General features: G+C 55.2%; 2 protein-coding genes across 13 annotated transcripts in view; one reads left to right on the top strand and one right to left on the bottom strand.

Annotated features, from left to right (window-relative positions):
• The window catches only part of Espn (espin), a 29,239-nt gene extending 25,238 nt beyond the window's left edge, over positions 1-4,001 (bottom strand). For 7 of the 12 annotated variants that reach the window (XM_078025144.1, XM_078025138.1, XM_078025139.1 and 4 more), the window contains exons 1-2: positions 3,531-3,999; positions 562-755 (exon numbers count right to left, since the gene is read on the bottom strand). In XM_078025144.1, the coding sequence (XP_077881270.1) occupies positions 562-755; positions 3,531-3,824 (488 nt within the window). In that variant the 5' untranslated portion in view covers positions 3,825-3,999. Of the gene's footprint in view, positions 1-561; positions 756-3,530 lie in introns of all 12 variants that reach the window. The other 5 variants (XM_078025132.1, XM_078025134.1, XM_078025135.1 and 2 more) reach the window with 1 other exon arrangement.
• A 57-nt stretch (positions 4,002-4,058) lies between these two features.
• Positions 4,059-13,865, top strand: Hes2 (hes family bHLH transcription factor 2). Its single transcript, XM_005334726.5, has 4 exons — positions 4,059-8,688; positions 8,774-8,869; positions 9,146-9,245; positions 9,349-13,865. Exons 1-4 carry the CDS (start codon positions 8,644-8,646, stop codon positions 9,609-9,611), a joined length of 504 nt encoding a protein of 167 aa, XP_005334783.2. The 5' UTR covers positions 4,059-8,643; the 3' UTR covers positions 9,612-13,865.
• The last annotated feature ends 8,073 nt before the right edge of the window (positions 13,866-21,938 follow it).

Genomic DNA, 21,938 nt, shown 5'->3' with positions numbered 1-21,938 from the left:
GGCCCCCCTTTCTTCCACATGCCCCCACCCCACCCCACGGCTCCCCAGCCTACCACCCAGCTGCTTTCTCAGACCAGTCACTCAATCCAGGGACCCTGGGGGTTTGGGAGCCTTGTCCCCCCTGGCAGTGGGAATGGGTGAGGGGCCACAGGAATGCACGTGCTCTCTGGATAACTTGGCCTGGGCTCCGGGGCTAGGAGGGGCGGCTTCCCTAACTGCCTGAGTACTGGCGAGGCCCCTCCGCCTGACTGATGGGGGTCCAGGAGGTGCTCCTGCCTTCCCCTCCCCCTTTCCAACAGTCCGCTAAATGAACACAGGCAGGTGACCACGGGTTGCATGTCCAGCTTCCCAAGTCCAGTTGCTGCTGCGGCTAAGGGGGACAGGCTTTGTAGATGAGATGGCCAAGGAAGCCATCACACCCAGAGAAGATGAGTGGCACGGCAGAGGGAGGACTGGCCTGGGGATGCGGCTCCGTGGTAGAGCACTTGCCTGGCATGTGCAAGGCCCTGGGTTCCATCCCCAGCACCAAAAAAAAAAAAAAAAAAGGGTTGGGGTCCTTACTCAGGGTAGTGCCCGACAAGAAGCCTCAGGGAGGGGAAGTCTCCTTTGGCGGCGGCATAGTGGACAGGCAAGGCGCCCGTGTCTGTGGCCATGGTGGGTTCCCCACCGCCGTAACGCAGCAGCCAGTTCACCACCTCAGGGTGGCCGAAGCGGGCAGCCAGATGCAGGACCGTGGCACCAGAATTGTCTTTGTCCTGTGGGAGGAGAGGTGGTTCAAGTTCTCTGGCCTGGATCTGCCCCTGCCACGGGCTTGGGCCACTGCCAGCCTCCCCCTGGCCTGGGGGGCAGTCCTGTCCTCTCTGTCCTCCCTTGTGCTGTGGTCAGGCCTCTCTCAACAGGTTTTTTGGGATAGAGCTGATCCCAAAAATTTGAATCCTGCTTCTGTCTTTGGGAAACTGAGTGGCCTGCTTTGGCCATAGCACTGTGGTCTTCAGAGGCCTGCAGGATGCAATGGTGACACCCCCACACAGCTCCCGGGACACGGCACCCGGGAGTGACAGCAGGAGTCCTGGCTCCAGGCCCAGGCCAAAGCCCTGACACAACCGAACGCCTGAATGAGCAAGTGTGTTGCTTGGCTGAGGCAGGGCCAGGAAGGGGGGGATGTTGGGCTGTGTCGGGATGGCACTGGGATTGGGGGGTACACCCTGCATCCCCTCTCGCCCTCTCCTTCTCCCTGCTTCCCAAATCTTTCACAGGATGGAGGCCTCCACTTTGGCGTACCTCTGACAGCCCAACCTCAGTACAGGAACTGACCCCAGACTCTTCTGGGCTGGGCCATGGGAACGGGCTGTGTTCTTGGTACCATGGAGCAGTCAGCCAGCAGTGTATATGTGGGCTATGGTGGTCCCTAGGAGGGGCTGGGCAAGACCCCTACAGGAGCCCCAGAACCTCTGGGCCCAGAACATCCATACTACACATCCACTGGGTGTCTGTCGGGGGAAGGGGCTGCTCACAGCACCCAGGCAAGAACTCGTGCGTCTGGACTCAGAGGCTGACACATGTGAAAAACTGGGCAGCACTCTAGAATCAACACACCAGGCACCTGGGACAACAGACAGGGCAGGGAAGGGGTTGGGGCAGCAGTGAGATATCCTAGTGGATGCAGTCCACTAGGATCAGGAAAGTGAGGCCTCTCGTCCCTCCTTGCCCATGACAAGGGCAAGGACAGCTGTGGCTAAGGTAGGAGGAATTGGCCAGAGACCTTGGCGAAGGTAAATCTGAGGCTCCTGAAAGGAAAGGAAGACAAGGGGACTGGGGAGCACTGGGCACTGCCAAGTCATGGGACGAGAGGAACAGACTGGCTGTCCCATTAAGGAGGTGGCGAGGATTGTGGGGCAGAGAATAAATGGCCCACAGGAAGCTGAGGAAGATGCTGAGGCCCCTCTCGTACGCTGTGGGTGTGAGGAGACTGGTTCAGTCTGTCCCCTGAGTTCACAGGACAGGGCTGGCTAGAGGTGGCCCAAGTAGGACCATGGTGAAAGACGTCCTGATATCAGATCTTGAGAAGGGCTGGCCCTCTTCACTGGCCCTGGGAACTAAAGGTCTGGCGCTCCAGGGGGTCCTGATGGCTCAGGGTTTCTGGGTGGCAATGGCAGTACAGACACAGTACAGAGAGTGCCACGAGCTGTCCAGGCCTCAGGCCTCTCCTGTGCTGTGGCCCACACCCTAAGCTGCTTATCTTGTGGGATGGGCAGAACCAGGGATCGAGGTCATCCCCTCCTCCCACTTCCACCCCTAGCACTCAAGTGTGTTGGGGATGGAGGGCAGGAGACTTGATAAACTGGGCACAAGGCCACTCACTCCTTCCACCTCCTCTGCAGTGGTAAGGGAGGCTTCCGGCCAAGCTGGACACTGGGATCAGGGAGGAGAGGGAGGCTTCCAGCCAAGCCTGCACACCAGGATCAGGGAGGCAGGCACCTCCCAAAAGAGTGGGCATAGGCCACATGGCCAGGAACCCTCGATAGCAGGGCCAGCCAGGAGATAAGGGGCTGCTCCACCTCCCAGGAAGGATGGGAAGGGGGGCCTTGCCCTCTGAGGACATGAGACTAGGGTGGGTTTGGCCTTCCTTAGGGCACAACAAACCAGCTTAGAGGAGGCCCCGCCTCCTCCGTTGTCTCCGCAGTTAAGCCAGTGTTCTTCATAAGTGGAAAATCAATTCTGCCCCTCCCACCACTGGCTGCCCCCACAACCAGAACATCATCCAAATTCTCCCCCTCAGCCCAGAGACCCTCTGGCCTGGCCCTGGTGGCCTGGCCCCTCTGCAGCCCACTCCACACGCTCCCTCCTTGCTGTTCTCCAGCAGAAGGACGTGAACACCTGAGAGCTTGGTACTTCCTGTCCCTATGCTCAGAACTCCCTGATCCTCACCTGGCTAGCTTCTTCTCATCAGCCAGGGCTCCCCTGGGAGGTCACTCCTCAAAGTGACCAGTTGGGGCCTAGGGACAAGAAGACCCAGAGGGAGCTGAGAAGTAACTTAGAGCTGGAAGGCCTGATCGTGCTGACGTCCTGTGGAGACCACATTCTCATGTCCCATCACCCTAGCCCCACACCCTGGCTTAGGGACTTCTGCATCTCAGTGTCCAGTGAGCTGTGGGACTTTGTCCATCCCCACCACTAGATCGGATCCTGGAGGGCATGGGCTTCTGGTTCTGCCATCCAAGCCCTTTGCCCCCCGCCCCAGGACTCCAGGATCAGTGCTGTGTCTCTCCCATGCAACTGCCGGCCCACTGAGCCCAATTCTGCTCGGTTTCTCCAATACTACCCACTGCTCTTCCAGGGAGAGGCCAGGCCTTGCTAGGGCATCTGCCCAGGGACTCAATCCCGGAAGACCACCCCATCCACAGCTCTTTGGAAGGAGGGTTCAGCTAAGCCAGGAGGGCCCAATCCCACCTACCCTCTCGCCAGGGGGGCTGGGAGGAAACCCTCTCTGGGGAGGAATCCCCAAGCCGCTCAGGGAGCAGCGGACCCACCTGCACCCTGCAGCCGCCCTGCGAGAGCAGCCACTGCAGGCAGGCGAGGTGGCCGGTAGCTGCGGCGTCGTGGGCCGGTGTGGCGCCGTTTCGTGCGCGGGCCGCAGCGGGCAGGCCTGCCTCCTCCACCAAGAAGCGCAGACAGTGCAGCTTGCCCGCGCGGGCCGCGTGGTGCACAGGCAGGGCGTCCAGGGGGTCGCGCAGGGAGGGCCCCAGCAGGTTGGCTGCATGCAGGGACCTCAGCACATCCAAATCTCCCTGCCGCGCCGCCTGCAGGGCCTGCTCCAGGGCCATTGTGCCACCTGCGGCGCCGCGACCCCTGGCTCAGTGCGTTTCCCGGGGTGCCATGCGCGTGGCTGGGCCGTCGGGGCTGTGCGGACTCGGAAGGCGGAGCGGCTGTCTGCTTGGCCCTGGATCTGCACCGCTTAACGCTCCGCTCCGCCTCGGCTGACTCTGGGGCGGGGACCCCGCGGGCGCCCAGCTTAAGCCACGGGCCCGCCCCCGCCCCGCCCCCTTTTCGCCCCGCCTCCGCTGCCCAGAGTCCCCCGCCCGCGGGGACCACTCCGGTGACAGGGACAGGTGCATTCAGGGCTTCTTTCCTAATTTGCCTCACGTAAAAACTGAGGCTCCCAAAGACAGCAAAACTGGGCTAGAATTCGAGAGCCGTCCAGGCACAGAGGAAGCCATTCATCTGCCCACTTGGCCACTATGTGGGCTCTGGAGACACAAGCCAGCGACGATTGCAGTTCCAGGGGATGACACGTGTCATTAGAACAGGCAAAAGGGGGTAAGAGGAAGTGATTTGTCGGGGCGACTTGAGCGGCCAGAGAAAGATCCATCTGAAGGAGGTGTCTAGGTTTAGGGGGATGAAAAGGGACATCCATTCCCGGTGGAGGGGAGAGGTCTGAAAGGACAAAGGCCCTGAAGTAGGAACAGGCCCACCTTCAGACCTACGCACTGCCCTCAGGTCCTCTGGGAGGGAGAGAGAGAAGGAGGAAAGGACAGGGGTGGCCAGTGAGCTCAGAACTGTGGGTCTGGACACCGCAGATTCAGATCTCCCAGGGCCGCTGTCGACCATGGGCTTGAAGGCCTGGGGCTGCCAAGCTAGAAGAGAAAGTGGGGGTGTGAGGGCTGGGGCCCGCGGGAGACGCACCAGCGCCGTCATCCTGGAGGAAGGTGTCATGACCCCGCGCTAGAACGCAGGAAGGCGCCCGAGGGCGGGCGGCGGAGCGCATGTGCACCAAACCCTGCGGGCGTGGCTAGAAACCGGTTGTGGGAGCTGGAGGAGGCAAGGACCTCTGGACCCGAGCAGAAATGCCAGAAAGTGGGGGCTGCGTCGCTGTAAGAAGCGCAATAAGCATATCGAGCGACCTTGATACAGCCTGTGCCCTTCCTTTCTCATCCCACCTCACCCCACCCCCATCGGAGACCCACAAGAGCCCAGCCCCTGTCCGCTGCTGACTTTCACCCAGCGCCTGGCACCTGCCGGCACAAGGCGGCTCTGGATAAGCTGTAGAATGAAGCTGCTTCCAGGAACACTTGAAGTCTTCGTTCTGATCTCTGCGGCTGCCTCCAATACCATTCTCTGGGGCCGCCACCTGATGGCGCCAGGCGTGGTGGCTTTCAGCAGCTCGCTGGTGACCTAAAAACCAGAGCCACTGTGCCCTGGCCAGGTGGGTTTCCAACGACTTCAACCCAGCTGGACCCTCTCACTCTCTGGATGGGGCCTGTGGTCCTTGGGATCTGGGACCTCTTCCCAGCAGTTTCTGGATTCGTGACAGCCTCACTACCATGTCTGTTATGGCGAGAGCAATGCACTTGCTGCCTTCGGACTGTCCTCCTCCAGCATGCCCAGAGAGGCAGTGCCCCTCAGCCAGCAAGTAGCCCGAGCGAGGGACTAAATTGCCTTTCTTGAGTCATGTTCCGCTGTGACTCCTTCATGAGTACAAGTCCCTGCAATTCATGTCCTCCACCCCCAAGGTGCCCTCCTCCAGCCATGGACACCTCATCTGTAATAGATGCACTGCTACCATCCCTCTGAATAAGGCAGATGCCCCTTGGCCCCTCCCACTCTGCTAGTGACATCTATACAAATGCCAGGCATGAGCACCCACCCCCGTTAACCTGTTTCTCAGATTCCCTGAGGACACAGCATACACTCAGACTGGGAGCCTGGCCCTTTCTGCCAGGCCTTTTTGTCCTCTCTGGGCCCCCCACATCCACTGAGCCTGCTGGGTCCTTTCTAGCAACACCAAAGAGGCCCTCAAGACATGACACATGCATGGAACTCTTGCCACTTATCCGGTTTGTTCCAAGCTTCACCTGGATATTAATTCACACAGGGAGGCTGAAGGAAGTATAGCTGTTATCCTGATCTCAGAGCAGAGGAAAATGAGGCACCAGGAGCTTGTTTTGTTTTAAGCCATCTCTCCTAAGATGATGCATATGGGAGGCCAGGCACGGTGGCACACACCTGTAATCCCAGTGGCTCTGGAGGCTGAGACAGGAGGATATAAGTTCAAAGCCAGCCTCAGGGGGCTGGAGTTATGGCTCAGTGGTGGAGCGCTTGCCTAGCATGCATAGGGCGCTGGGTTCGATCCTCAGCACCACATAAAAAAACCAAAATAATGTGTCCACCTAAAACTAAAAAAGAAAATACATAAATAAATATTTTTTTAAAAAAAGCCAGCCTCAGCAATGGCGAGGCACTAAGCAACTCTGTGAGGCTGTGTCTCTAAATAAAATACAAAATAGGGCTGGGGATATGGCTCAGTGGTCAAGGTTCCCTGAGTTCAATCCCCACCCTGAATAAATCTGGGAAAGAGCAAAGCACACTCTCCACTGACCTGGCTGTGCTCTTCTTCCCTTGGTACTTGAAGTTCTCTGGCCAGAGCACCCCATTGCCTCCCACCTTCTAAGTGTCAACTTGAGGACTCTTTCCTTTCATCTCTCTGATGGAATCTGAGACAGATATGCCATGTCTGCCATACCATGACAGACAGTAGTGAGGCTGTCAGGTATCCAGAAACTGCTGGGAAGAGATCCCAGATCCCAGTGACCACAGGCCCCACCCAGAGAGTGAGAGGGCCCAGCTGGTGGGTGGGAAAAAACTGTTCAGGGTAAGTTCAGGCCTCTCTCCCACCCAGGGGTCAATGTACTTCCCAGGAGTGGAGACCAGGATGGATTGTGTCCCCATGGCCCTGTAGGAGGCCCTAGCTCACCTAAAGCCTGCACCCTACATCCTGTCCACCCAGCTGTCGCACCTAAGTTGCTCCAGTTCTAAAGGACTCCTTCCAATAAGCAACAAGACCCCACAATCCTGTGGTTGAAGTAAACTGTGAGTGACCTGGCCAAAGTCCTTTATAGTCATGGGGGAGTGGTGAGGGAGAGATTTAAATTCAGGAGTAACTGGCATTGCAAAAGAGTGTGTTCCTCTGCCCCCTGTCCTCAAATAGTGTTCCTAGGCCTGAAGGGGGGTGTCTCAGGACGAATTGCCTTCTTTCTCCTCAGTATCAGTCTCTCCTCAAGGATGCAGGTTTTGGTGCAGGATGGGCCATCAGTGTATATGGCCTGGGGTGCGTAAGTGGAGTGATCTGCAAAGCTCTTAAATAATAATTCCCTTAGAGGAGGCTGGCTCATAGGCATCTAAACAACCATGAGTGAGGGACAGGGCACCCCCAAGCCTTGCTAGGACACACGTATTGAATGCTTTATTCTCATAATTGGAACTGTTATGAGGATTCATGGAAGTTAGGGGAAAAAGAGTTTGGCCCTGAGCTTAGCACACAGAAAGTACTCCTGGATTGTGACCAGAGGTCCTCTGCTTGGTACACACAGGAGTGGGTGGCCCTAGCTCCTTTTGGCCAGGCTGCTTCGGGTCCCCTTCCTGATGGGTAGCTGGTCTTCTTTTGCCCTGTTGGAGGAACGCTATGGAAAGGGACCTGGGCTAGAAGTGGGGGCTGGGCTATGCTGGAGAAAGAAGGGGTCCATCCAGCACCCTGGACAGAGCCTGCCTTGGCTTAGCCCCATCGCACTTCCTTCTGGATTTGGCTTGGTGGGTTCTGCCAACTGCGCCTTCAACAATCTGCCCCGCAGTTTGCATTGTGGTCCGCAGGGGTGGCCGTTGCCCCGCCAGCCCATAGGGGGAAGGGAGCCCGTAGCAGATGGGCGGGGGACGCCTGCCAGTTTGCAGCAGCAACGGCCACCGCGTCGCGGAGGCGTGCCCTGGCGCGCCGCTGGCCCCGCCACTCCCAGAGGAGGGCGGCCGAGAACCGGCACCTAGGACGCTCCGCCTGCTAGTCACGTGAGCTCCGACGGTCCTGCGGGTGGGGAATCTGGAGCCCTGGTGAAATAAAAATGAGCTCCAAGGGGCTTCTGGGTTGCCTCCTTTGAGGCTTAATTTCCCTATCCAAAACCGAGGGTGGGGAACCAGCTGATCCCTGACTGGGCGAGCCGCGGAGGAGTTTATAGAGAAGTGTAACCTCCCGCGCGCTAGTCCTGACTTGGTCGTTCCCAACAGCTAGGGCCTCGACAAGACGCGACCTCTCTCGGAGCCTCAGTTTCCCCGCCCAGCTCAGAGCAGCTGGTGGCAGGAGTGTCTCCTAGTAATCTTCGTGGGCTCTCCCTGAGACCCTGACCTTGGCACGCCTGCAGCCTCTGGGTCCCTGCCCCGGCTCATAGAACTCTCTGAGTCCTCCTGCGGGGCGTGAATGAAGAAGGGCGGCGTTGGAGAGGGCCCACAGCCAGAGCCAGGGCAAGCCTGGCTTCACCCGCCCTTTCTGCCCACCGGGTCAGCGCTGTTATGAGCCCAATAACGCCCACGGATTCCGTGACCCTGCCGCAGCTGGGTTGGAAGGCCGGGAGCGGCATCCCTGGGGGCACCACCGTGTTCCCCTTTAACCTTATCCTCAGTAGGAACAAAGGCGAGAGGTGGGAGTGGCGGGGCGGGGCGGTGACGCCGCCGACTTAAACCCGGCTGCAGGCGCAGCACACTTCTTTGGCGCGGGCCCGGGCCGCGTCCCGGACTTCGGTCTTGGTCTCTGTCTCGGCTCTTCCTGCCTACCCAGGTCTCCCCCCGCGCGGGACCCGCAGCCACCGCCACTTTCCTCTGAGCATGGGACTGCCTCGCCGGGCAGGGGATGCGGCAGAGCTGCGCAAGGTAGGAACTGAGGACTGGAGGCGGGAGGGATCCGGCACCGCCACCCACCTAACCGCAGCCGCTGCGCTCAACCTCGCGCCCACAGACCCTGAAGCCGCTGCTGGAGAAGCGCAGGCGCGCACGCATCAATGAGAGCCTGAGCCAGCTCAAGGGGCTCATCCTGCCTCTGCTGGGCAGGGAGGTGAGTTCCCTGGGGTTCGTCGCGGTTCAGTGAACCGGGAAGCGGAGGTGGAGGGCCCCGGGGCGTCAAGGGCGGGCAGTGCTCCTGCCTGAGGAACAGGCTAGAGGGATCCCAAGGCCAAGCCTGGGCTGGACAGGCACTGAGGAGCCGACCCACCGAGGACTACGGCTCGCCTGGAGCTCAGCTCTCGGCTAGAGCGCAGTGCTGTTGGTGGCTGCTGTCAGAGATCTGTTTTGTTTGTTGGTCTCTGTTCCTCTCCATCGCGGCCTGGGGCAGAACTCGCGCTTCTCAAAGTTGGAGAAGGCCGACATTCTGGAAATGACCGTGCGCTTCCTGCAGGAGCTGCCTGCGTCCCCCTACTCCCCGGAAGTGCCACGTGAGTGACCCTGCTCCCACTCCCCGCCTACCACACCCTTTGCCCAGACCCCTGCGCTCCGCACCTTTCACCCTGGGTGTCTCACGCCTCTCTCCCTCCGCAGCGCCACGCGACAGCTACCAAGAAGGCTACAGTGCCTGTCTGGCGCGCCTGACTCGAGTGCTGCCGGCCTGCCGCGTCCTGGAGCCCACCATAAGCGCGCGCCTGCTGGAGCACCTTCGTCGAAGGGCATCAAGCGTTACCCCTGATGGCTGGCGGGCTGGAGACTCTGATGGGCCCCCCTCGCCAGCGCCACCACCTGCGCAGGCTCCTGCGCCCTCTCCACCTGCACCTCCCGGTGGCCCTGGGCTCTGGCGGCCGTGGTAGTCCCTTGGCCAGTCCACGGGCCCTGGTGACTGCAAGGGAACTGGAAGGCCCCAGGCAGGGCAACGAAGCTCTTGGTGGTGGCCACTGTTTCCATAAAGAGGGACCAGCTGGAATGGGATGAAGGCTGGAATGGGATGTTTGTGACCCGTGTGGAAGACTGCAGCCCTCAAGGATTCAGCCGGAACAAATAAGGGGAGCTGCCCTGCTTCACCCCCAGGTTAGACGTGTCTAGATAGGAGAAGGGGAAGTGACTGTAGGGTGAAGAACAAGCCCTCCCCGTCCCAGCTGGCTCTGGAACTGCGCTAGCCACAAACTGCCTGGGCAGTGATGCACCTGCCATAGGGCTGGCACCAGACCAAGGCCTGGGCCAGGAGCTCACCTGGCCAGGTGCAGCCATCTGCTCAGACTGAGCACTGCCTGCCCAGTCCTGCTTGGGCCTACTTCCTGCCCAGCTGGGCTTGGAAATCTAAGGTGATGGCCTTTGGGGTTTTGGTCACTGCCATGGCTCCGCAGAGCATCAGAAAAAGGTAAAGGAAATGTAGGGCTGGAGAGCCGTCTCCTCCACTCCTAGGCTGTCCTCCCCAGTTACTTATGTGGCTGCGGGTGAGGGCTTCCTAAGGTGGTCTTGGAAGGATTTATTTCCCCAAGCATAAGGTGGTTTTTGAGGTGTACAGAGGGGTGCGATGAGAAGGAAGTTTGTCTCTGGAGGCCCTGAGCCCAGCACAGCTGTGGTGCGGTGTGAGTGGAACAGGGTCCATGCCACAGGGTGACAGAAATTCAAGAGATGGCATGTGTTAGGGAACAGGAGACCCCTGCCTGCTTTCTCTACAGTTCCTGGGGACTGGTTACTGGAATCAAATTGTTCTTAAGAACAAGTTTCTTTCTTCCCTATGAAAGGTAGGAGGCTCGCTGGGAGGACCCCAGGGGGGACCTGTGGATCCCGGTAATGGTGCCCCAGAGGGGGTTGGAGGACTTGCTGCCCACTGTCAGTCACTCTCGTCACTTCCTGGGGGACTTGCTGAGCATTGCTGGAAGATAGGGAGTTCTCCCCCAGCCCCCAGACCAACAGCCTGTGCTAGGGACCTAGGCACAAGAGGAAGAAGGCAAAACTGATGGGGAAAGGGCAGTCACTAAGTCAGCCCAGGCCACACAGCCCATGAGGATCTGGGCACTGGTTTGGGTGACAGGATGTGGGGAAAGCTGTGGGCATTACTGGAAAAAGAAATGAACATCAAGACAACAGGGTGAGGTGCCCCCAAAGGCTTCAATGGGCCATGACTAGACTATAAACTCCAAGAGGGCAGGGCTGGGGCCGAGTGTCCAGGGCACTGGGTGTAGAGTGGTGCTCAATAAACATGGTGGACTAGTGAACAGAGATGTGATTGGGTGCAGGGTGCTAAAGCTTGCCCAGCCTGGGTTTTCGCTTAACTTCCACCCTGGGCCCCTGGGCTCACTCTTTTTTTTTGGGGGGGGGGGTATAGTGGGGATTGAATGTGGCCACTGAGCCTCATTCCCAGCCCTATTTTGTATTTTTATTTAGAGACAGGGTTTCACTGAGTTGCTTAGCCCTGGGTTCACTTTTAAATATTTATTTCATGAAGGCCAATGCTTCTTGGAAGGACAAATGTGGCCCACTTTCCAGAGTTCATTTAAGCATAAGGGGCAGGTTACCCCTGGCCCATGCCCACCCTGTGAGCTCCAGGTTCCTCCTTGGCTGCAGAGCTTTGCTTCAGGCTCGCAGAGGACAGGGTTCTTGTCTCCAGAAATAAAAACTTTCAGTATGGGTTTAAACCAGGTGGGAATTGGCAGAAGTCTCTCTGTTGCCACTTCTTGCATCTGAACACCTATCTTGGCTCCCAGTTCTATGACCTGCACTGGATCGGTCCCCTCTGGTGACAGGACAAGCAGTTGGGGAGGGGGGTGAGAGTGGATAGACCAGTGACGCACAGGGTCAGGTGCTCTGGGGGATCTGAGTTGGGCAGTCAGCTGGGCACTGGCATGCCAAGGCACGAAAAGTTCTGGGCCAGAGGCAGAAGCCAGGGGTTCTTAGCAGGGATGAGCAGGAGCTGTCAGGGAGGCCTGGGCTGGAGCTCTCAGCTGGGCTTGTGCACAGGGACCCCACAGCCTCCTCCATAAGGCAGGCAGGCACCTCTTCCTGGCAACTCTGTAGCTGCAGGACCCCTCTGATGGCCAAAAGTGTGCAGGCAGTGGCTCTGTCTGTGGCTTCCCCCCGCCCTCAGTACTGGGGGTTGAACCCAGGGCCTTGTGCATGCTAAGCAGGGGCTTTATCACTGGGATCTATCTCCACTGCCCACAGAGGAGCATGGAGCTCACAGGGCATTTTAAGATCCCCACATCTCATCTGAAGGAACGCCCCCCCCTCCCTCATAAAACCAGTGGGAGAAATGATTCTGTGACCCAAGGACAGTCAGAGCACCGAGGTGTCTGGGAACTCCTCTTGCTGAAACATGTACTCCTGAGGAGACAGGTCCCCACCTGCTCCTCTGGCACCAGGTAGTTGGGAGAGGTCAAGTCCCATCTCTATGGGTGTGAGGCTAAAGAGTGGGTTGCTAAGGAGAAATCCTCCCACAGGCATTTACAGGTTTTGCAGCCAACCTGTGCATGGAGGCTCCTGCAGGTCAGTCTCCTGCTGGTTCACCTGGGACAGGAGCAGAATGAACCTAGTCTGCTGGAAAATCGGGAGAACCCAAGGCCTTGTGGCATCCCCTAAGCCCTCCCTTTGGGATCTCCCCTCTGGAGGTGACGGTGGCAAAGAGGGCCTTCTCACCTCATGCACAACACCTATATCAGTTAAGGGCCACAGCTAGATTGGCAGAGCGGAAAAGGTCAGTGGTCTTGGCCAGGGTCCAGGGGTGGTCTTGCCCTCCTCAGGGGTCTGGAAGCCTCTGCCCAGGCACAGCCCACTACATCAAGCCCGTATTGACTTTTCACTTTTTATTTAGTTATTTGTTTTGCAAATTTACTTTTCAGAAACATACCAGGTTGGCAGAGCTGTCCTGGAGAACAGATCCAGCCACGGGCTTATTTCCCCTGGAGCTGGGGAAGGAGTCCTGGGCCTGGTGCAGGCAAAGCCAGCGTTCTGCTGCTGAGCTGCACCCCGCGCCCCGCTTTAGTTCTTATGTGGGTCCCTAGAAGGTGGCTGTGTCTGGGGAGCAGAGTGTGCCTCAGGGAGCGTGTCCCTGAGGCTGAACCGCCCTTTCGGAGAGCTGCCTGGGCATGTGATGTGGGGGAGAAGGCAGCCACCCACCGGGGGTTCCCAGTGAGTAACAAGTTTCACTCTAGGTTCTCGGAGGCCCTGGCAAGGCCCCAGGCGCTTAGAGCAGCTCCAATAAAACGTGAAGAAGGGTTTCAGGAGCGTGAGAAAGGCGCCGGAGGACGCGCCCTGCGCGCGCGGTGCTGCCGCCCGAGTTCCACTGGGGGGCAGCAGGGAGCAGGGGCCGGACCGCCGATCGCAGAACCCGGCTGCGTGAATGAGGGGTTCCCTGGCCCAGGAGTCCGGCGGTAAAGCAAGAAAATTCCAAACAGGATACGTGCTCGCTGCTGCTCCGGTTGTGGAGAGTGAGCCCAGAGCAGAGCCGGTCATCTTGGTGTTCGGTATATTAGGATTTTTAATAAATCTCAGGGAACAGCCTGTGGGTGGCGCGCACCTGCAGTCCTGAGCAGTCGGGAGGCTGAAGCAGGAGGCTCTCATGAGCCCAGGAGTTCGAGGCCAGACTTAAAAAAAGAAAAAAATCAAGAACCACCCCAGACCTCAAAACTCAAAGGCAGATCCAGGGGACTGACTTTTGTTGGCTATAAACTCCTAAGGGTGAAAATGAATATTCAGAATGAAAGAAACATGTCATATAAAATGGCTGTGGTACTTGGAGATGCACGTCCCAGCCGTTTGGTTTCTCTTTGAGCAATTTACCAGACACTCAAAGTTCCATAGGAATTCCTCCTGGTGTCGTGCCTGGTCTCCCCTCTGCCCCGGAACATCTGTTATTCCATGTCTGTGCTCCTGAGGGGCCCCGGGTTTGAGCCTCAGCAGCTCTGCGGTGAACCCGCCTCTGCCCAACACTGACTGGACTTCTCAGACAGCAGTACCAGGGTGATTGCCTTCCTGTGGCTTCGCCCCCACAGGCTGTGACATGCATTCACACACACATCATTGAGGAGATGTTTTGGCTTCTCTTATTCCCTGTCCTTCCTATCTATCTGGTAAGCTTGATAAATTCAGGTTTCCACACCCTACTCCAGAGGTTCTCTTGTCCTGTGTCTGAGTCAATAGTGGGACTACACACCACACCTGAGGCCGGAGGAGTCTGCCTAGCAAAGATCCACCTGAGAATCGGGGTTGAGGGGCTGGGGCTGAGTGGAGACGACAGCTTGCCACTAAGGGAACTGAGTTTCCACTTAGCAAGAGGGAAAGAGTTCTGGAGATGGATGGCAGCACAATGAGGGGTGTCCTCAATGCCACTGTACCAGGCGCTTAAAGATGGTGACAATGAGTGGGTGGTATGGTGCATCCAGGAATCCCTGCAGCTCAGGAGCCTGAGACAGAAGGATCTCAAGGTCAAGGTCAGCCTCAGCAATTTAGTGAGGCCCTAAGCAACTCAGCCCTAACCCTAACACTGTCTTTAAATAAAATAAAATACATAAAAGGGCTAGGGATGTGGCTCAGTGGTTAAGTGCCCTGGGTTCAATCCCCAGTACCCCCAAAAAAAAAAGAAAAGAAAAGAAAGAAAAAAAAAATGGTGACACTGGCAAATTTTAGTTTACGTTTATTTTGCCACCAAAAATAAAAGCCCCTCTCTGCAATGGGCTTCTGACTTGATTGAGTCTGCTGAAGCCCTCCTGGAGTTATCTGGCTATTGTAGGGTCTGATTGGTCAATTAAATGACATTATAATGCATCTTTTAGGTCTTTTAAGATGGTATTAATTTTTCCATCCCCTGGGATTTAATTTTATTTTTCCTGTGGTCATGGAGGTTTAACCCTGGCATGCTGCCACTAAGCAGTACCCCCAGCGATTTTTCATTTTTATTTTGAGACAGGGACTCATTGTATTACCCAGGCTGGCTTCAAACTTGTGATCCTCCTGCCTCAGCCTCCCAAGTCACTGGGATTACAGGAAGTGCCACCAAGCCTGGCCCTCCTGGAATCATAGATTGTTTTGATTTACTATTGATTATCTCGGTGGGGCATTTAGAATTTACACTTGATTTCTACTATTATCATCCCACAAGTCAGAGAACGGATGTGGGGCTGGGCCAGTATCAAGATGACCGGCAGCTCCACAGCCAGGGACCAGACAGTCAACCACAGTGGCTAGAACCCAGTGAGTGGCCCTGTGAGTCAGCCAGGGTGAGGACTGCAGCTATTACCCAGCCTCCACACGCCTCCGGTCTAAGTATGAGACTCTGGGTTTCTCAGGATCGACGTGAGCTCAGAGCCTAGATCCTGTGATCCTGGAAATCATTACTGTACCCATTTGCTACAGGTTGCAAGGACTTTTTGGGGACCCAGCTTTCCTCCCATCGGTGGTTTCTGGGTCTGAAACTGGTCTTGAGTGAGGAACCTGGAGAAGCAGTCATTGCTTTTCACAATTGTGGCCGTCCCCGGAGCCTCCATTCTTTGTGTCTTTTAATTGCACAGACCAGGAAGTGAGTGCCCCCATGGCTGTGCATCCATTTTGCCCTTAAAAGTGCTGGGCCCTCTCTGCTGTCTCCCTCACCCTCTGCCACTCTGTCTTGGCAATAATTCTGACCCCTGGCTCTGACAGCTGGGCATGCCGTGGGCCTCTGCAGTTCTGGAGTCCACCAGGCAGCACGACAGAGCCTGATTCTAGAGTGGCATCTCCTACTGTCTGCTGCTGCCCTGCTTCTTGGTGATGCCGCAAGCCTTTGCCATGCCATCCTTACTAATTTGGCAAATGGTGCCCTTCAGCCCCGCCCAGGACCTAGTCCCAGCAGGGGGTTACCAGGTTCATACAGCACATCCTCGGCAGCGGGGCCCCTCTCTGAGCCCTGCAGCCCTCCTCCTACCGGTGGCCTCACTTAGTGAGGCCAGGAGCCAGCCTCCCAGGAGGGCAGTGCCAAAGCAGAGCACTCGCCCCTATCCAAATGCATTCCCACTCCCTTCGACTCAGCACCTCGGAATCTAGCTCCACTGGTGTTCTAGAGAACCTGTGGCTCCTCAGGGGACATGGAATTGCCGTTTGTCACAGGGCCCAGCGTGCCCTGACTCCGCTGTGGAGCACCTGACCTCTAGTGATTGGTCTTCCAGTGTTACCCCTTCCATCCCTCCCCATCCTCTTGTGTTTCCTGACAGATCGTCACACTCTTTAGGACGTTCCTGTCTACTAGTGCACCAGGCATAAGGGTTGAATAGTGATCCCCCAGATTCACACCCACTGGAACCTCAGGGTGTGATCCTATTGGGAAATAGAGTCCTTGCATGTATGATTAAATGCAGTCGTACCAGATTAGGTGGGCCCTCAGCCCAACGGCTGTTGACCTCACCAGAGAGGAGAGGACACAGAAGACAAGAGGCACACAAAGCAAGAGGGTCCCCAAGTTCCACGGTCATTTGTTACGAGCACCACAAGGAATGAGTGCTTAGTACCAGTCAGTCATTGCTGGAGAACATTTCTTTCTCTCTTTCTATGTGATACTGGGGGTAGACTCAGGGCCTCACACAGGCTGGTTGCGCTAGTCAGATTTTTGTCACTATGACAAAATATCTGGGAAAACCAAATCAAAGGAGAAAAGATGTATTTTAGCTCATAGTTAAGAGGTTTGCGCCCATGGTCAGCTGGCTCCATGGCTGCTAGAGACAGGGAGAGGGGGCGAGGGAAAGGAATGGGGGACTGGCACAGGAAGTGGGGAAAGAGGGACGCCAAGGACAAGATATAGTGCTCCCAGGACCTCAAGGACCCATCTCCCAGTTTCCACCACCTCCAACAGTCCACTGATAAGGACCTCACGATCCAGTTACTTCCCCCAAACCCCACCTCTGAATGTCACTGCATTGGGGGCCAAGCCTTTAACACATGAGCCTTTGGGGGACCCTCCAGATCCAACCATACCCTGGGTAAGCACTCTGCCACTGAGCTACATCCCTGCCCTGGAAACACTTTCTGACCCCTATGGTGGGATGTATCCATTTCTATTTGCTGGATTAACAATCAAGACATACATTTTGAATATACTGACTCATGAACAACAATAATTATATGTCAGCATAAATAACATTTTCACTTTAAAAATAATTACAGTCATGTATACTGGTGCACACCTGTCATTCCGTGACTTAGAGGCTGAGGCAGGAGGATCACAAGTTCAAAGCCAGCTTCAGCAACTTGGTGAGGCCCTAATGAACTTAGCAAGACCCTGTCTTGCTATGGGGACATAGCTCAGCGGTAAAGCACTTCTGAGTTCAATTCCTAGCACCAAAGCTAATAGTAATAATTGTTATTATATTACATTTAATAAAACAAAAATAGGGGCTGGGGCCGTGGCTCAGCATTAGAGTGCTCACCTAGCACGTGCAAGGCCCTGGGTTCGATCTTCAGCACCACATAAAAATAAATAAAGTAAAGGTATTGTGTCCAACTACAACTAAAAAAAAAAAAGAGAGAGAGAAATAAATATTTAAAAAAGTAAAACAAAAGTATTTGGGAAGAATGGCATTGTTTTGCAAATCTCTACCACGTGGAGTGATGAGAGACAGCTGGCCCTCACATCTGCTTCTGCCCTTTATGTGTTATGGCAGGTTGTTTTGGTAAAAGAGATGAAGAAAAATGGCCTAATAAAATTGGAAAGGAAAGAATATTTTAATAATATTTTCAGTAAATTTCAGATATTTTTCTTTGATACTACACCTGAGCTCAATTAGTACTAGTTTCTTGTTTTTGATTTCTGCAGTACTGGAGCTTGATCCCAGGGCCTCAGCCATGATAGGTAAATACCCTACCACTGAGCTATGTCCCCAGCCCTTTACTTTATTTTTTTAATATTTTATTTTGAGACAGGATCTTGCAAGTTGTTGCAGCTGACCTTGAACTTGTGATCCTCCTTACTGGCCCCCTGACTCTGGGATTACAGGTGTGTGCCACAGTTCCTCGAAAGTGCTAGTTTCTCAAAGGTTAGTTACAGAGCAGAATATGAAACTGTATTGTTGTATTTCATGCTCTATTACATTTAACTCCATTGATCTACCTTGCCTTTTTATTTTCTTTGGGGTGTTGGGGATCAAATCTAGGGTCCAGAACCCAGGGCTTCTTGCACACTAGGCAAGTGCTCTCTCCCCCAATCCCTACCTGGCATTTGAATGGTTATTTAACCCATGCATGACTACAGTGTAGCATCTTGCAGCGATCATCTGGGAAAGACTGTCCCGGTATTTTATATCATACAGATCTTCTGAGCATTGTTATTTCCTTTTATACATTTTTGCCACACATCAGCCTGCAGCTGGAAAGTCACCACACTAAACAGGAATCAAAAAGGCCAATAGCAACAAACATAAAAAAAAAAAAGGCCAATAGCATTTTAGTGTAATTATGAAATAATTTTGATCCCCTGAAAGGGTCTCTGGGACTCCATGGGTCCATGGAGGACACGGTGGGAACTGCAGACATGGTAAGGTATAGCTAAGGTGCCAGAATGTACACACAACCCGAAAGGGAGCAGAAGAGGAAGAGGGAACAGAGGATGGAGCAGGATGCAGTGACACTCACCTGTGATCTCAGTGACTCGGGGGGCTGAGGGAGGAGGGTCTCAAGTTGGAGGCCAGCCTTGTCTTGAAATAAAAAGGGCTGCGGGTGGAGCTCAGTGATAGAGCACTCTGGGTTTCATCCCCAGTACCGTGTGCACACACAAAAAAGTGCATATAATATGATTCCATTTACTAAAAGTTTTTAAAAGCAGACAACATGAATCTAGCACTGGCAGCCAGAGGGCAGCCGCTTGGTCAGGGAGATAGGCATGAAGACAAGTGGTGCTGCCAAGGTTCTGAATTTTTTTTCAGTGCTGGAGACGGAGCCCAGAAACTTGCACAAGCTAGGCAAGCGCCCTACCACTGAGCTGCACCCCGGGGACCTGTTCTGTTTAAGAAACTGGGAGCTAGTTACATGTGTCTGTTCACTTTATGAAAATCTTTCAAAAGTGCCTGTAAGGCGTGCACTTTTCTGGGGTATAATGTACTTTGATAAAAGGGTTTAAAATATGAGTCTAGCCTGAGCAGATCTTTCCCGTTCCCAGCTTCTGGCCCTGTTCTGTGGATGGAACCCTGGGCCTCATGCCTGCTGGGCAAGCGCTCTACCCTGGAGCTGCAGCCCCAGCCCAGGCAGTCTTTGTGCTTCTCTCTAGTTGAGTTTCAGCTGCACAGTTGGCTGCAGGCATGGAATAAGTGCTCAGTTGGATGATTGAGGGGAGGCTGTGTTTCACTGTCCCAATAGTGCCAACTGGGAGTGGGCCCAGGGACTCGAGGGTGCATGTCCAGGAATGATGCAGGGACTGCTATGGAGTCTGCAGGTGAGAAGAGAGCACAAAGGGGTGGAGGGGAGGAGAGATGGTTGGGCAGTGGAGAGGTTTGGAAGAGTCCAGGGGGTCTGCAGCTTGGGCACAGAGGGAGTGGTGGGTATGGTCAAGACAGCCACCTCAGCCACTAAGACTTTGGAGAGGTTGCAGTTATGGAAACGACCGAGTCAAGATGTTGCTGGACATGGGATCTTCTGATGACGATGACCATGGAAACAGTAAGTCGGGCATGTGAACACGCAGGCGGGACTTTCACTGGGGGGGCTTGACTGTGGGAGACACAGCTCCTGCAGGGTGTCACCAGGCTGGCTCCCTGGACAGCAGAAGCGAGCTGGTTTCATTGGTTGGGAGTATCAGTCGCCTCCAGGTGGGGCTTGCTCTTCACACCCTGCTTGCTCTCAGCACCTTGGCCGGAGCTCAAGTGAAGCGCCTCTAGCAACCCTGGTGCTGCATGGAGCCACGGTTCTGCAAGTCCCTTAAGGAAAACATAATCAGACTCCCGCTTTTTATCATTTTATGTGGGGGGAATGTAGAGTTGCCCTAGTCTCTGTGGTTTATGTCAGAATTGTGGACTTTCTGCTAAAAATTCGAGTAAGGCAGATGGGAGTGTAGTTAGTGTCCAGCATGCGTGAGACCCTGGGGTTGACCAACAGTTCTGCACCCCCCCACCCCCCCCACCCCCGCCCAAAACAAACAAACGCATGAAGGTGAGTAGGGGAAGGTTTCTTCTGCTTAGCAGCAAGAGCTCCCAAGGAGGAACGGCCTTCATGGAGCAGCATGGAGCAGGTGGAAATTTACTTTGCCCCTAGGTGGCGCCACAGGGCCACAGACATACCCAGGGCCCTGCAGTTCACAGAAGCCCAGTGTCAAGGGCAAGAGGCCCTCTGAAGCTCTCCTCTCACCAACCCTATTAATTGGCAGGTGCCAGGGCATGGCTGTGCTTCCAGATTGAAAGTCTGACCTACTTAAAGCCAATGAAACGATTTCTAAATGCCTCTTCTGGGAAATGGAAAGGGTCTCTATGCTTGCTCTACACTAGTGGGCGTTTTTCTCCTCCGTGTAATGACCCATTTACTCTTGGCCTTTCCTCTTGGATTACAGGTGCTGCTTGCAAGTGGATCTTTTATTAGTTTTAGGTGTCTTTGAAGTGGTTTGTGCTGGGGGCAGAGCACGTGACTCTGAATGTTAAGATAGGAACCAGCCGGGTAGCAGGAGGTCTGGGGTCTGTTCTCCCAGCAGTGCTTGTGTGGGCTCCGAGGTGTCCGTCGTCCCTTTGGGAACAGAGGGCTACTTTGCAGCATTCACATAGGTTCCCTGCAGGTAACATGCTCAGAGTCCTTCCTTTCAGTTCGGGGGCAGCATCTCCACCATCCGTCAACTCTGGGGTGGAGCACAGTAGTTGGATACTACATTGGAAACCCCAGATGAGTCATGTGGACGGAGGGGCCAGGCCCCTCTCTGCTGGCTGCATCCTCTGCCTGACTCCCGGGAACACAGAGAGACCCTGTGAGGCCCTGCAGTGTCCTTCTCTCCTGTGTCTCAGCTTGAATGCCTCAGTCTTCTTCCAGGACTGAGGCCATCCGAATTCTTTGGTCAACCCCTCCCTGCAGCCTCCAGACCTCAAGGCAGCCAGGATTCACCAGTGGAGTCACAGAGTCTTTTCTCTGTGCCAGGCCTTGTTCCAGGCTCGTTCTTTTGTATGATATATAATTTTGGGGGCAAGATTTTCGTGAGATCGAATTCACATACCATGCAGTCCACCCTGCAAGCACTTTAGAACATCAACTTATGTACTCCTTGTGATAAGTCATGGGCAGGTAATAGGGGCTCCCCATTTTTTTTCCAGCAAGGGAACCAATGTACAGACAACTGAGTGCTCACCTAAGGCCACATGGTCCCCCATGTGGCTCTGGTCCTGCACCGGGCCACGCCTCTCTGGTTGGTACTAGTCCAGAAGGGCTCCTGACCCCACCTGTTGGCTGAGGCTGCCCAAGAAGTAACCTTGATGGGACATGGACCCAGGTGGCTGGATGTCCCTCTCTGTGCTCAAAGGCCCTGCTCTCCACACCAGGGCAGCAGCAAGCTGGAGATGGCCTCTGCCCTCTCAGAAGCCCTTCCCAGGACCTGGAGTTTTCCTGTTAAGTACAGGCCTTCTGCCTCACCCCACATCCAGGAGAGGGTCACCCCGACAGTGCTCAACTCCAGAGGGTCACCCCGACAGTGCTCAACTCCATTCTTGGGTCATGTGCCCCATATTCATCAGGACTTTTCCCTACTGCCCCCTACTACCTGTGCTTGTACTCAGGGGAGCTTAACCACTGAGCCACATCCCCCTAAGTAAAAAAAAATATATATTTTTTAAATTTAAAAGAGTCTTGCTGAGTTGCTTAGGGTCTTGCTAAATTGCTGAGGCTGGCTTTGAACTTGTGATCCTCCTGCCTTAGCTCCTGTGGCACACGCCTATAATCCCAGTGGCTTGGGAGGCTGAGGTAGGAGAAGTGGGAGTTCAAAGCCAGCCTCAGCAAGAGAGGCACTAAGCACTCAGTGAGACCCTAGATAAAATACAAAATAGGGCTGGGGACGAGGCTCAGTGGTCAAGTGCCCCTGAGTTCTATCCCTAGTAACCCCCTCCAAAAAAAAAAAAAAAAAAAGAACCATGTCTTCAGTTTAAAACATGACCTTTCTTGAGCTGGGCTGCAGCTCAGTGGTGGAGCACTCTCCTGGCACATGTGAGGTTCAATGGGTTATGCTAATCGCTGAGGCATTACGAGAGCCTCACTTC

The sequence above is a fragment of the Ictidomys tridecemlineatus genome, chromosome 11 (genome assembly GCF_052094955.1).
Source record: "Ictidomys tridecemlineatus isolate mIctTri1 chromosome 11, mIctTri1.hap1, whole genome shotgun sequence".
Lineage (NCBI taxonomy): Eukaryota > Metazoa > Chordata > Mammalia > Rodentia > Sciuridae > Ictidomys > Ictidomys tridecemlineatus.
Note: the sequence above shows the minus strand (reverse complement) of the source record. Positions and strands in the feature narration are given on the sequence as shown.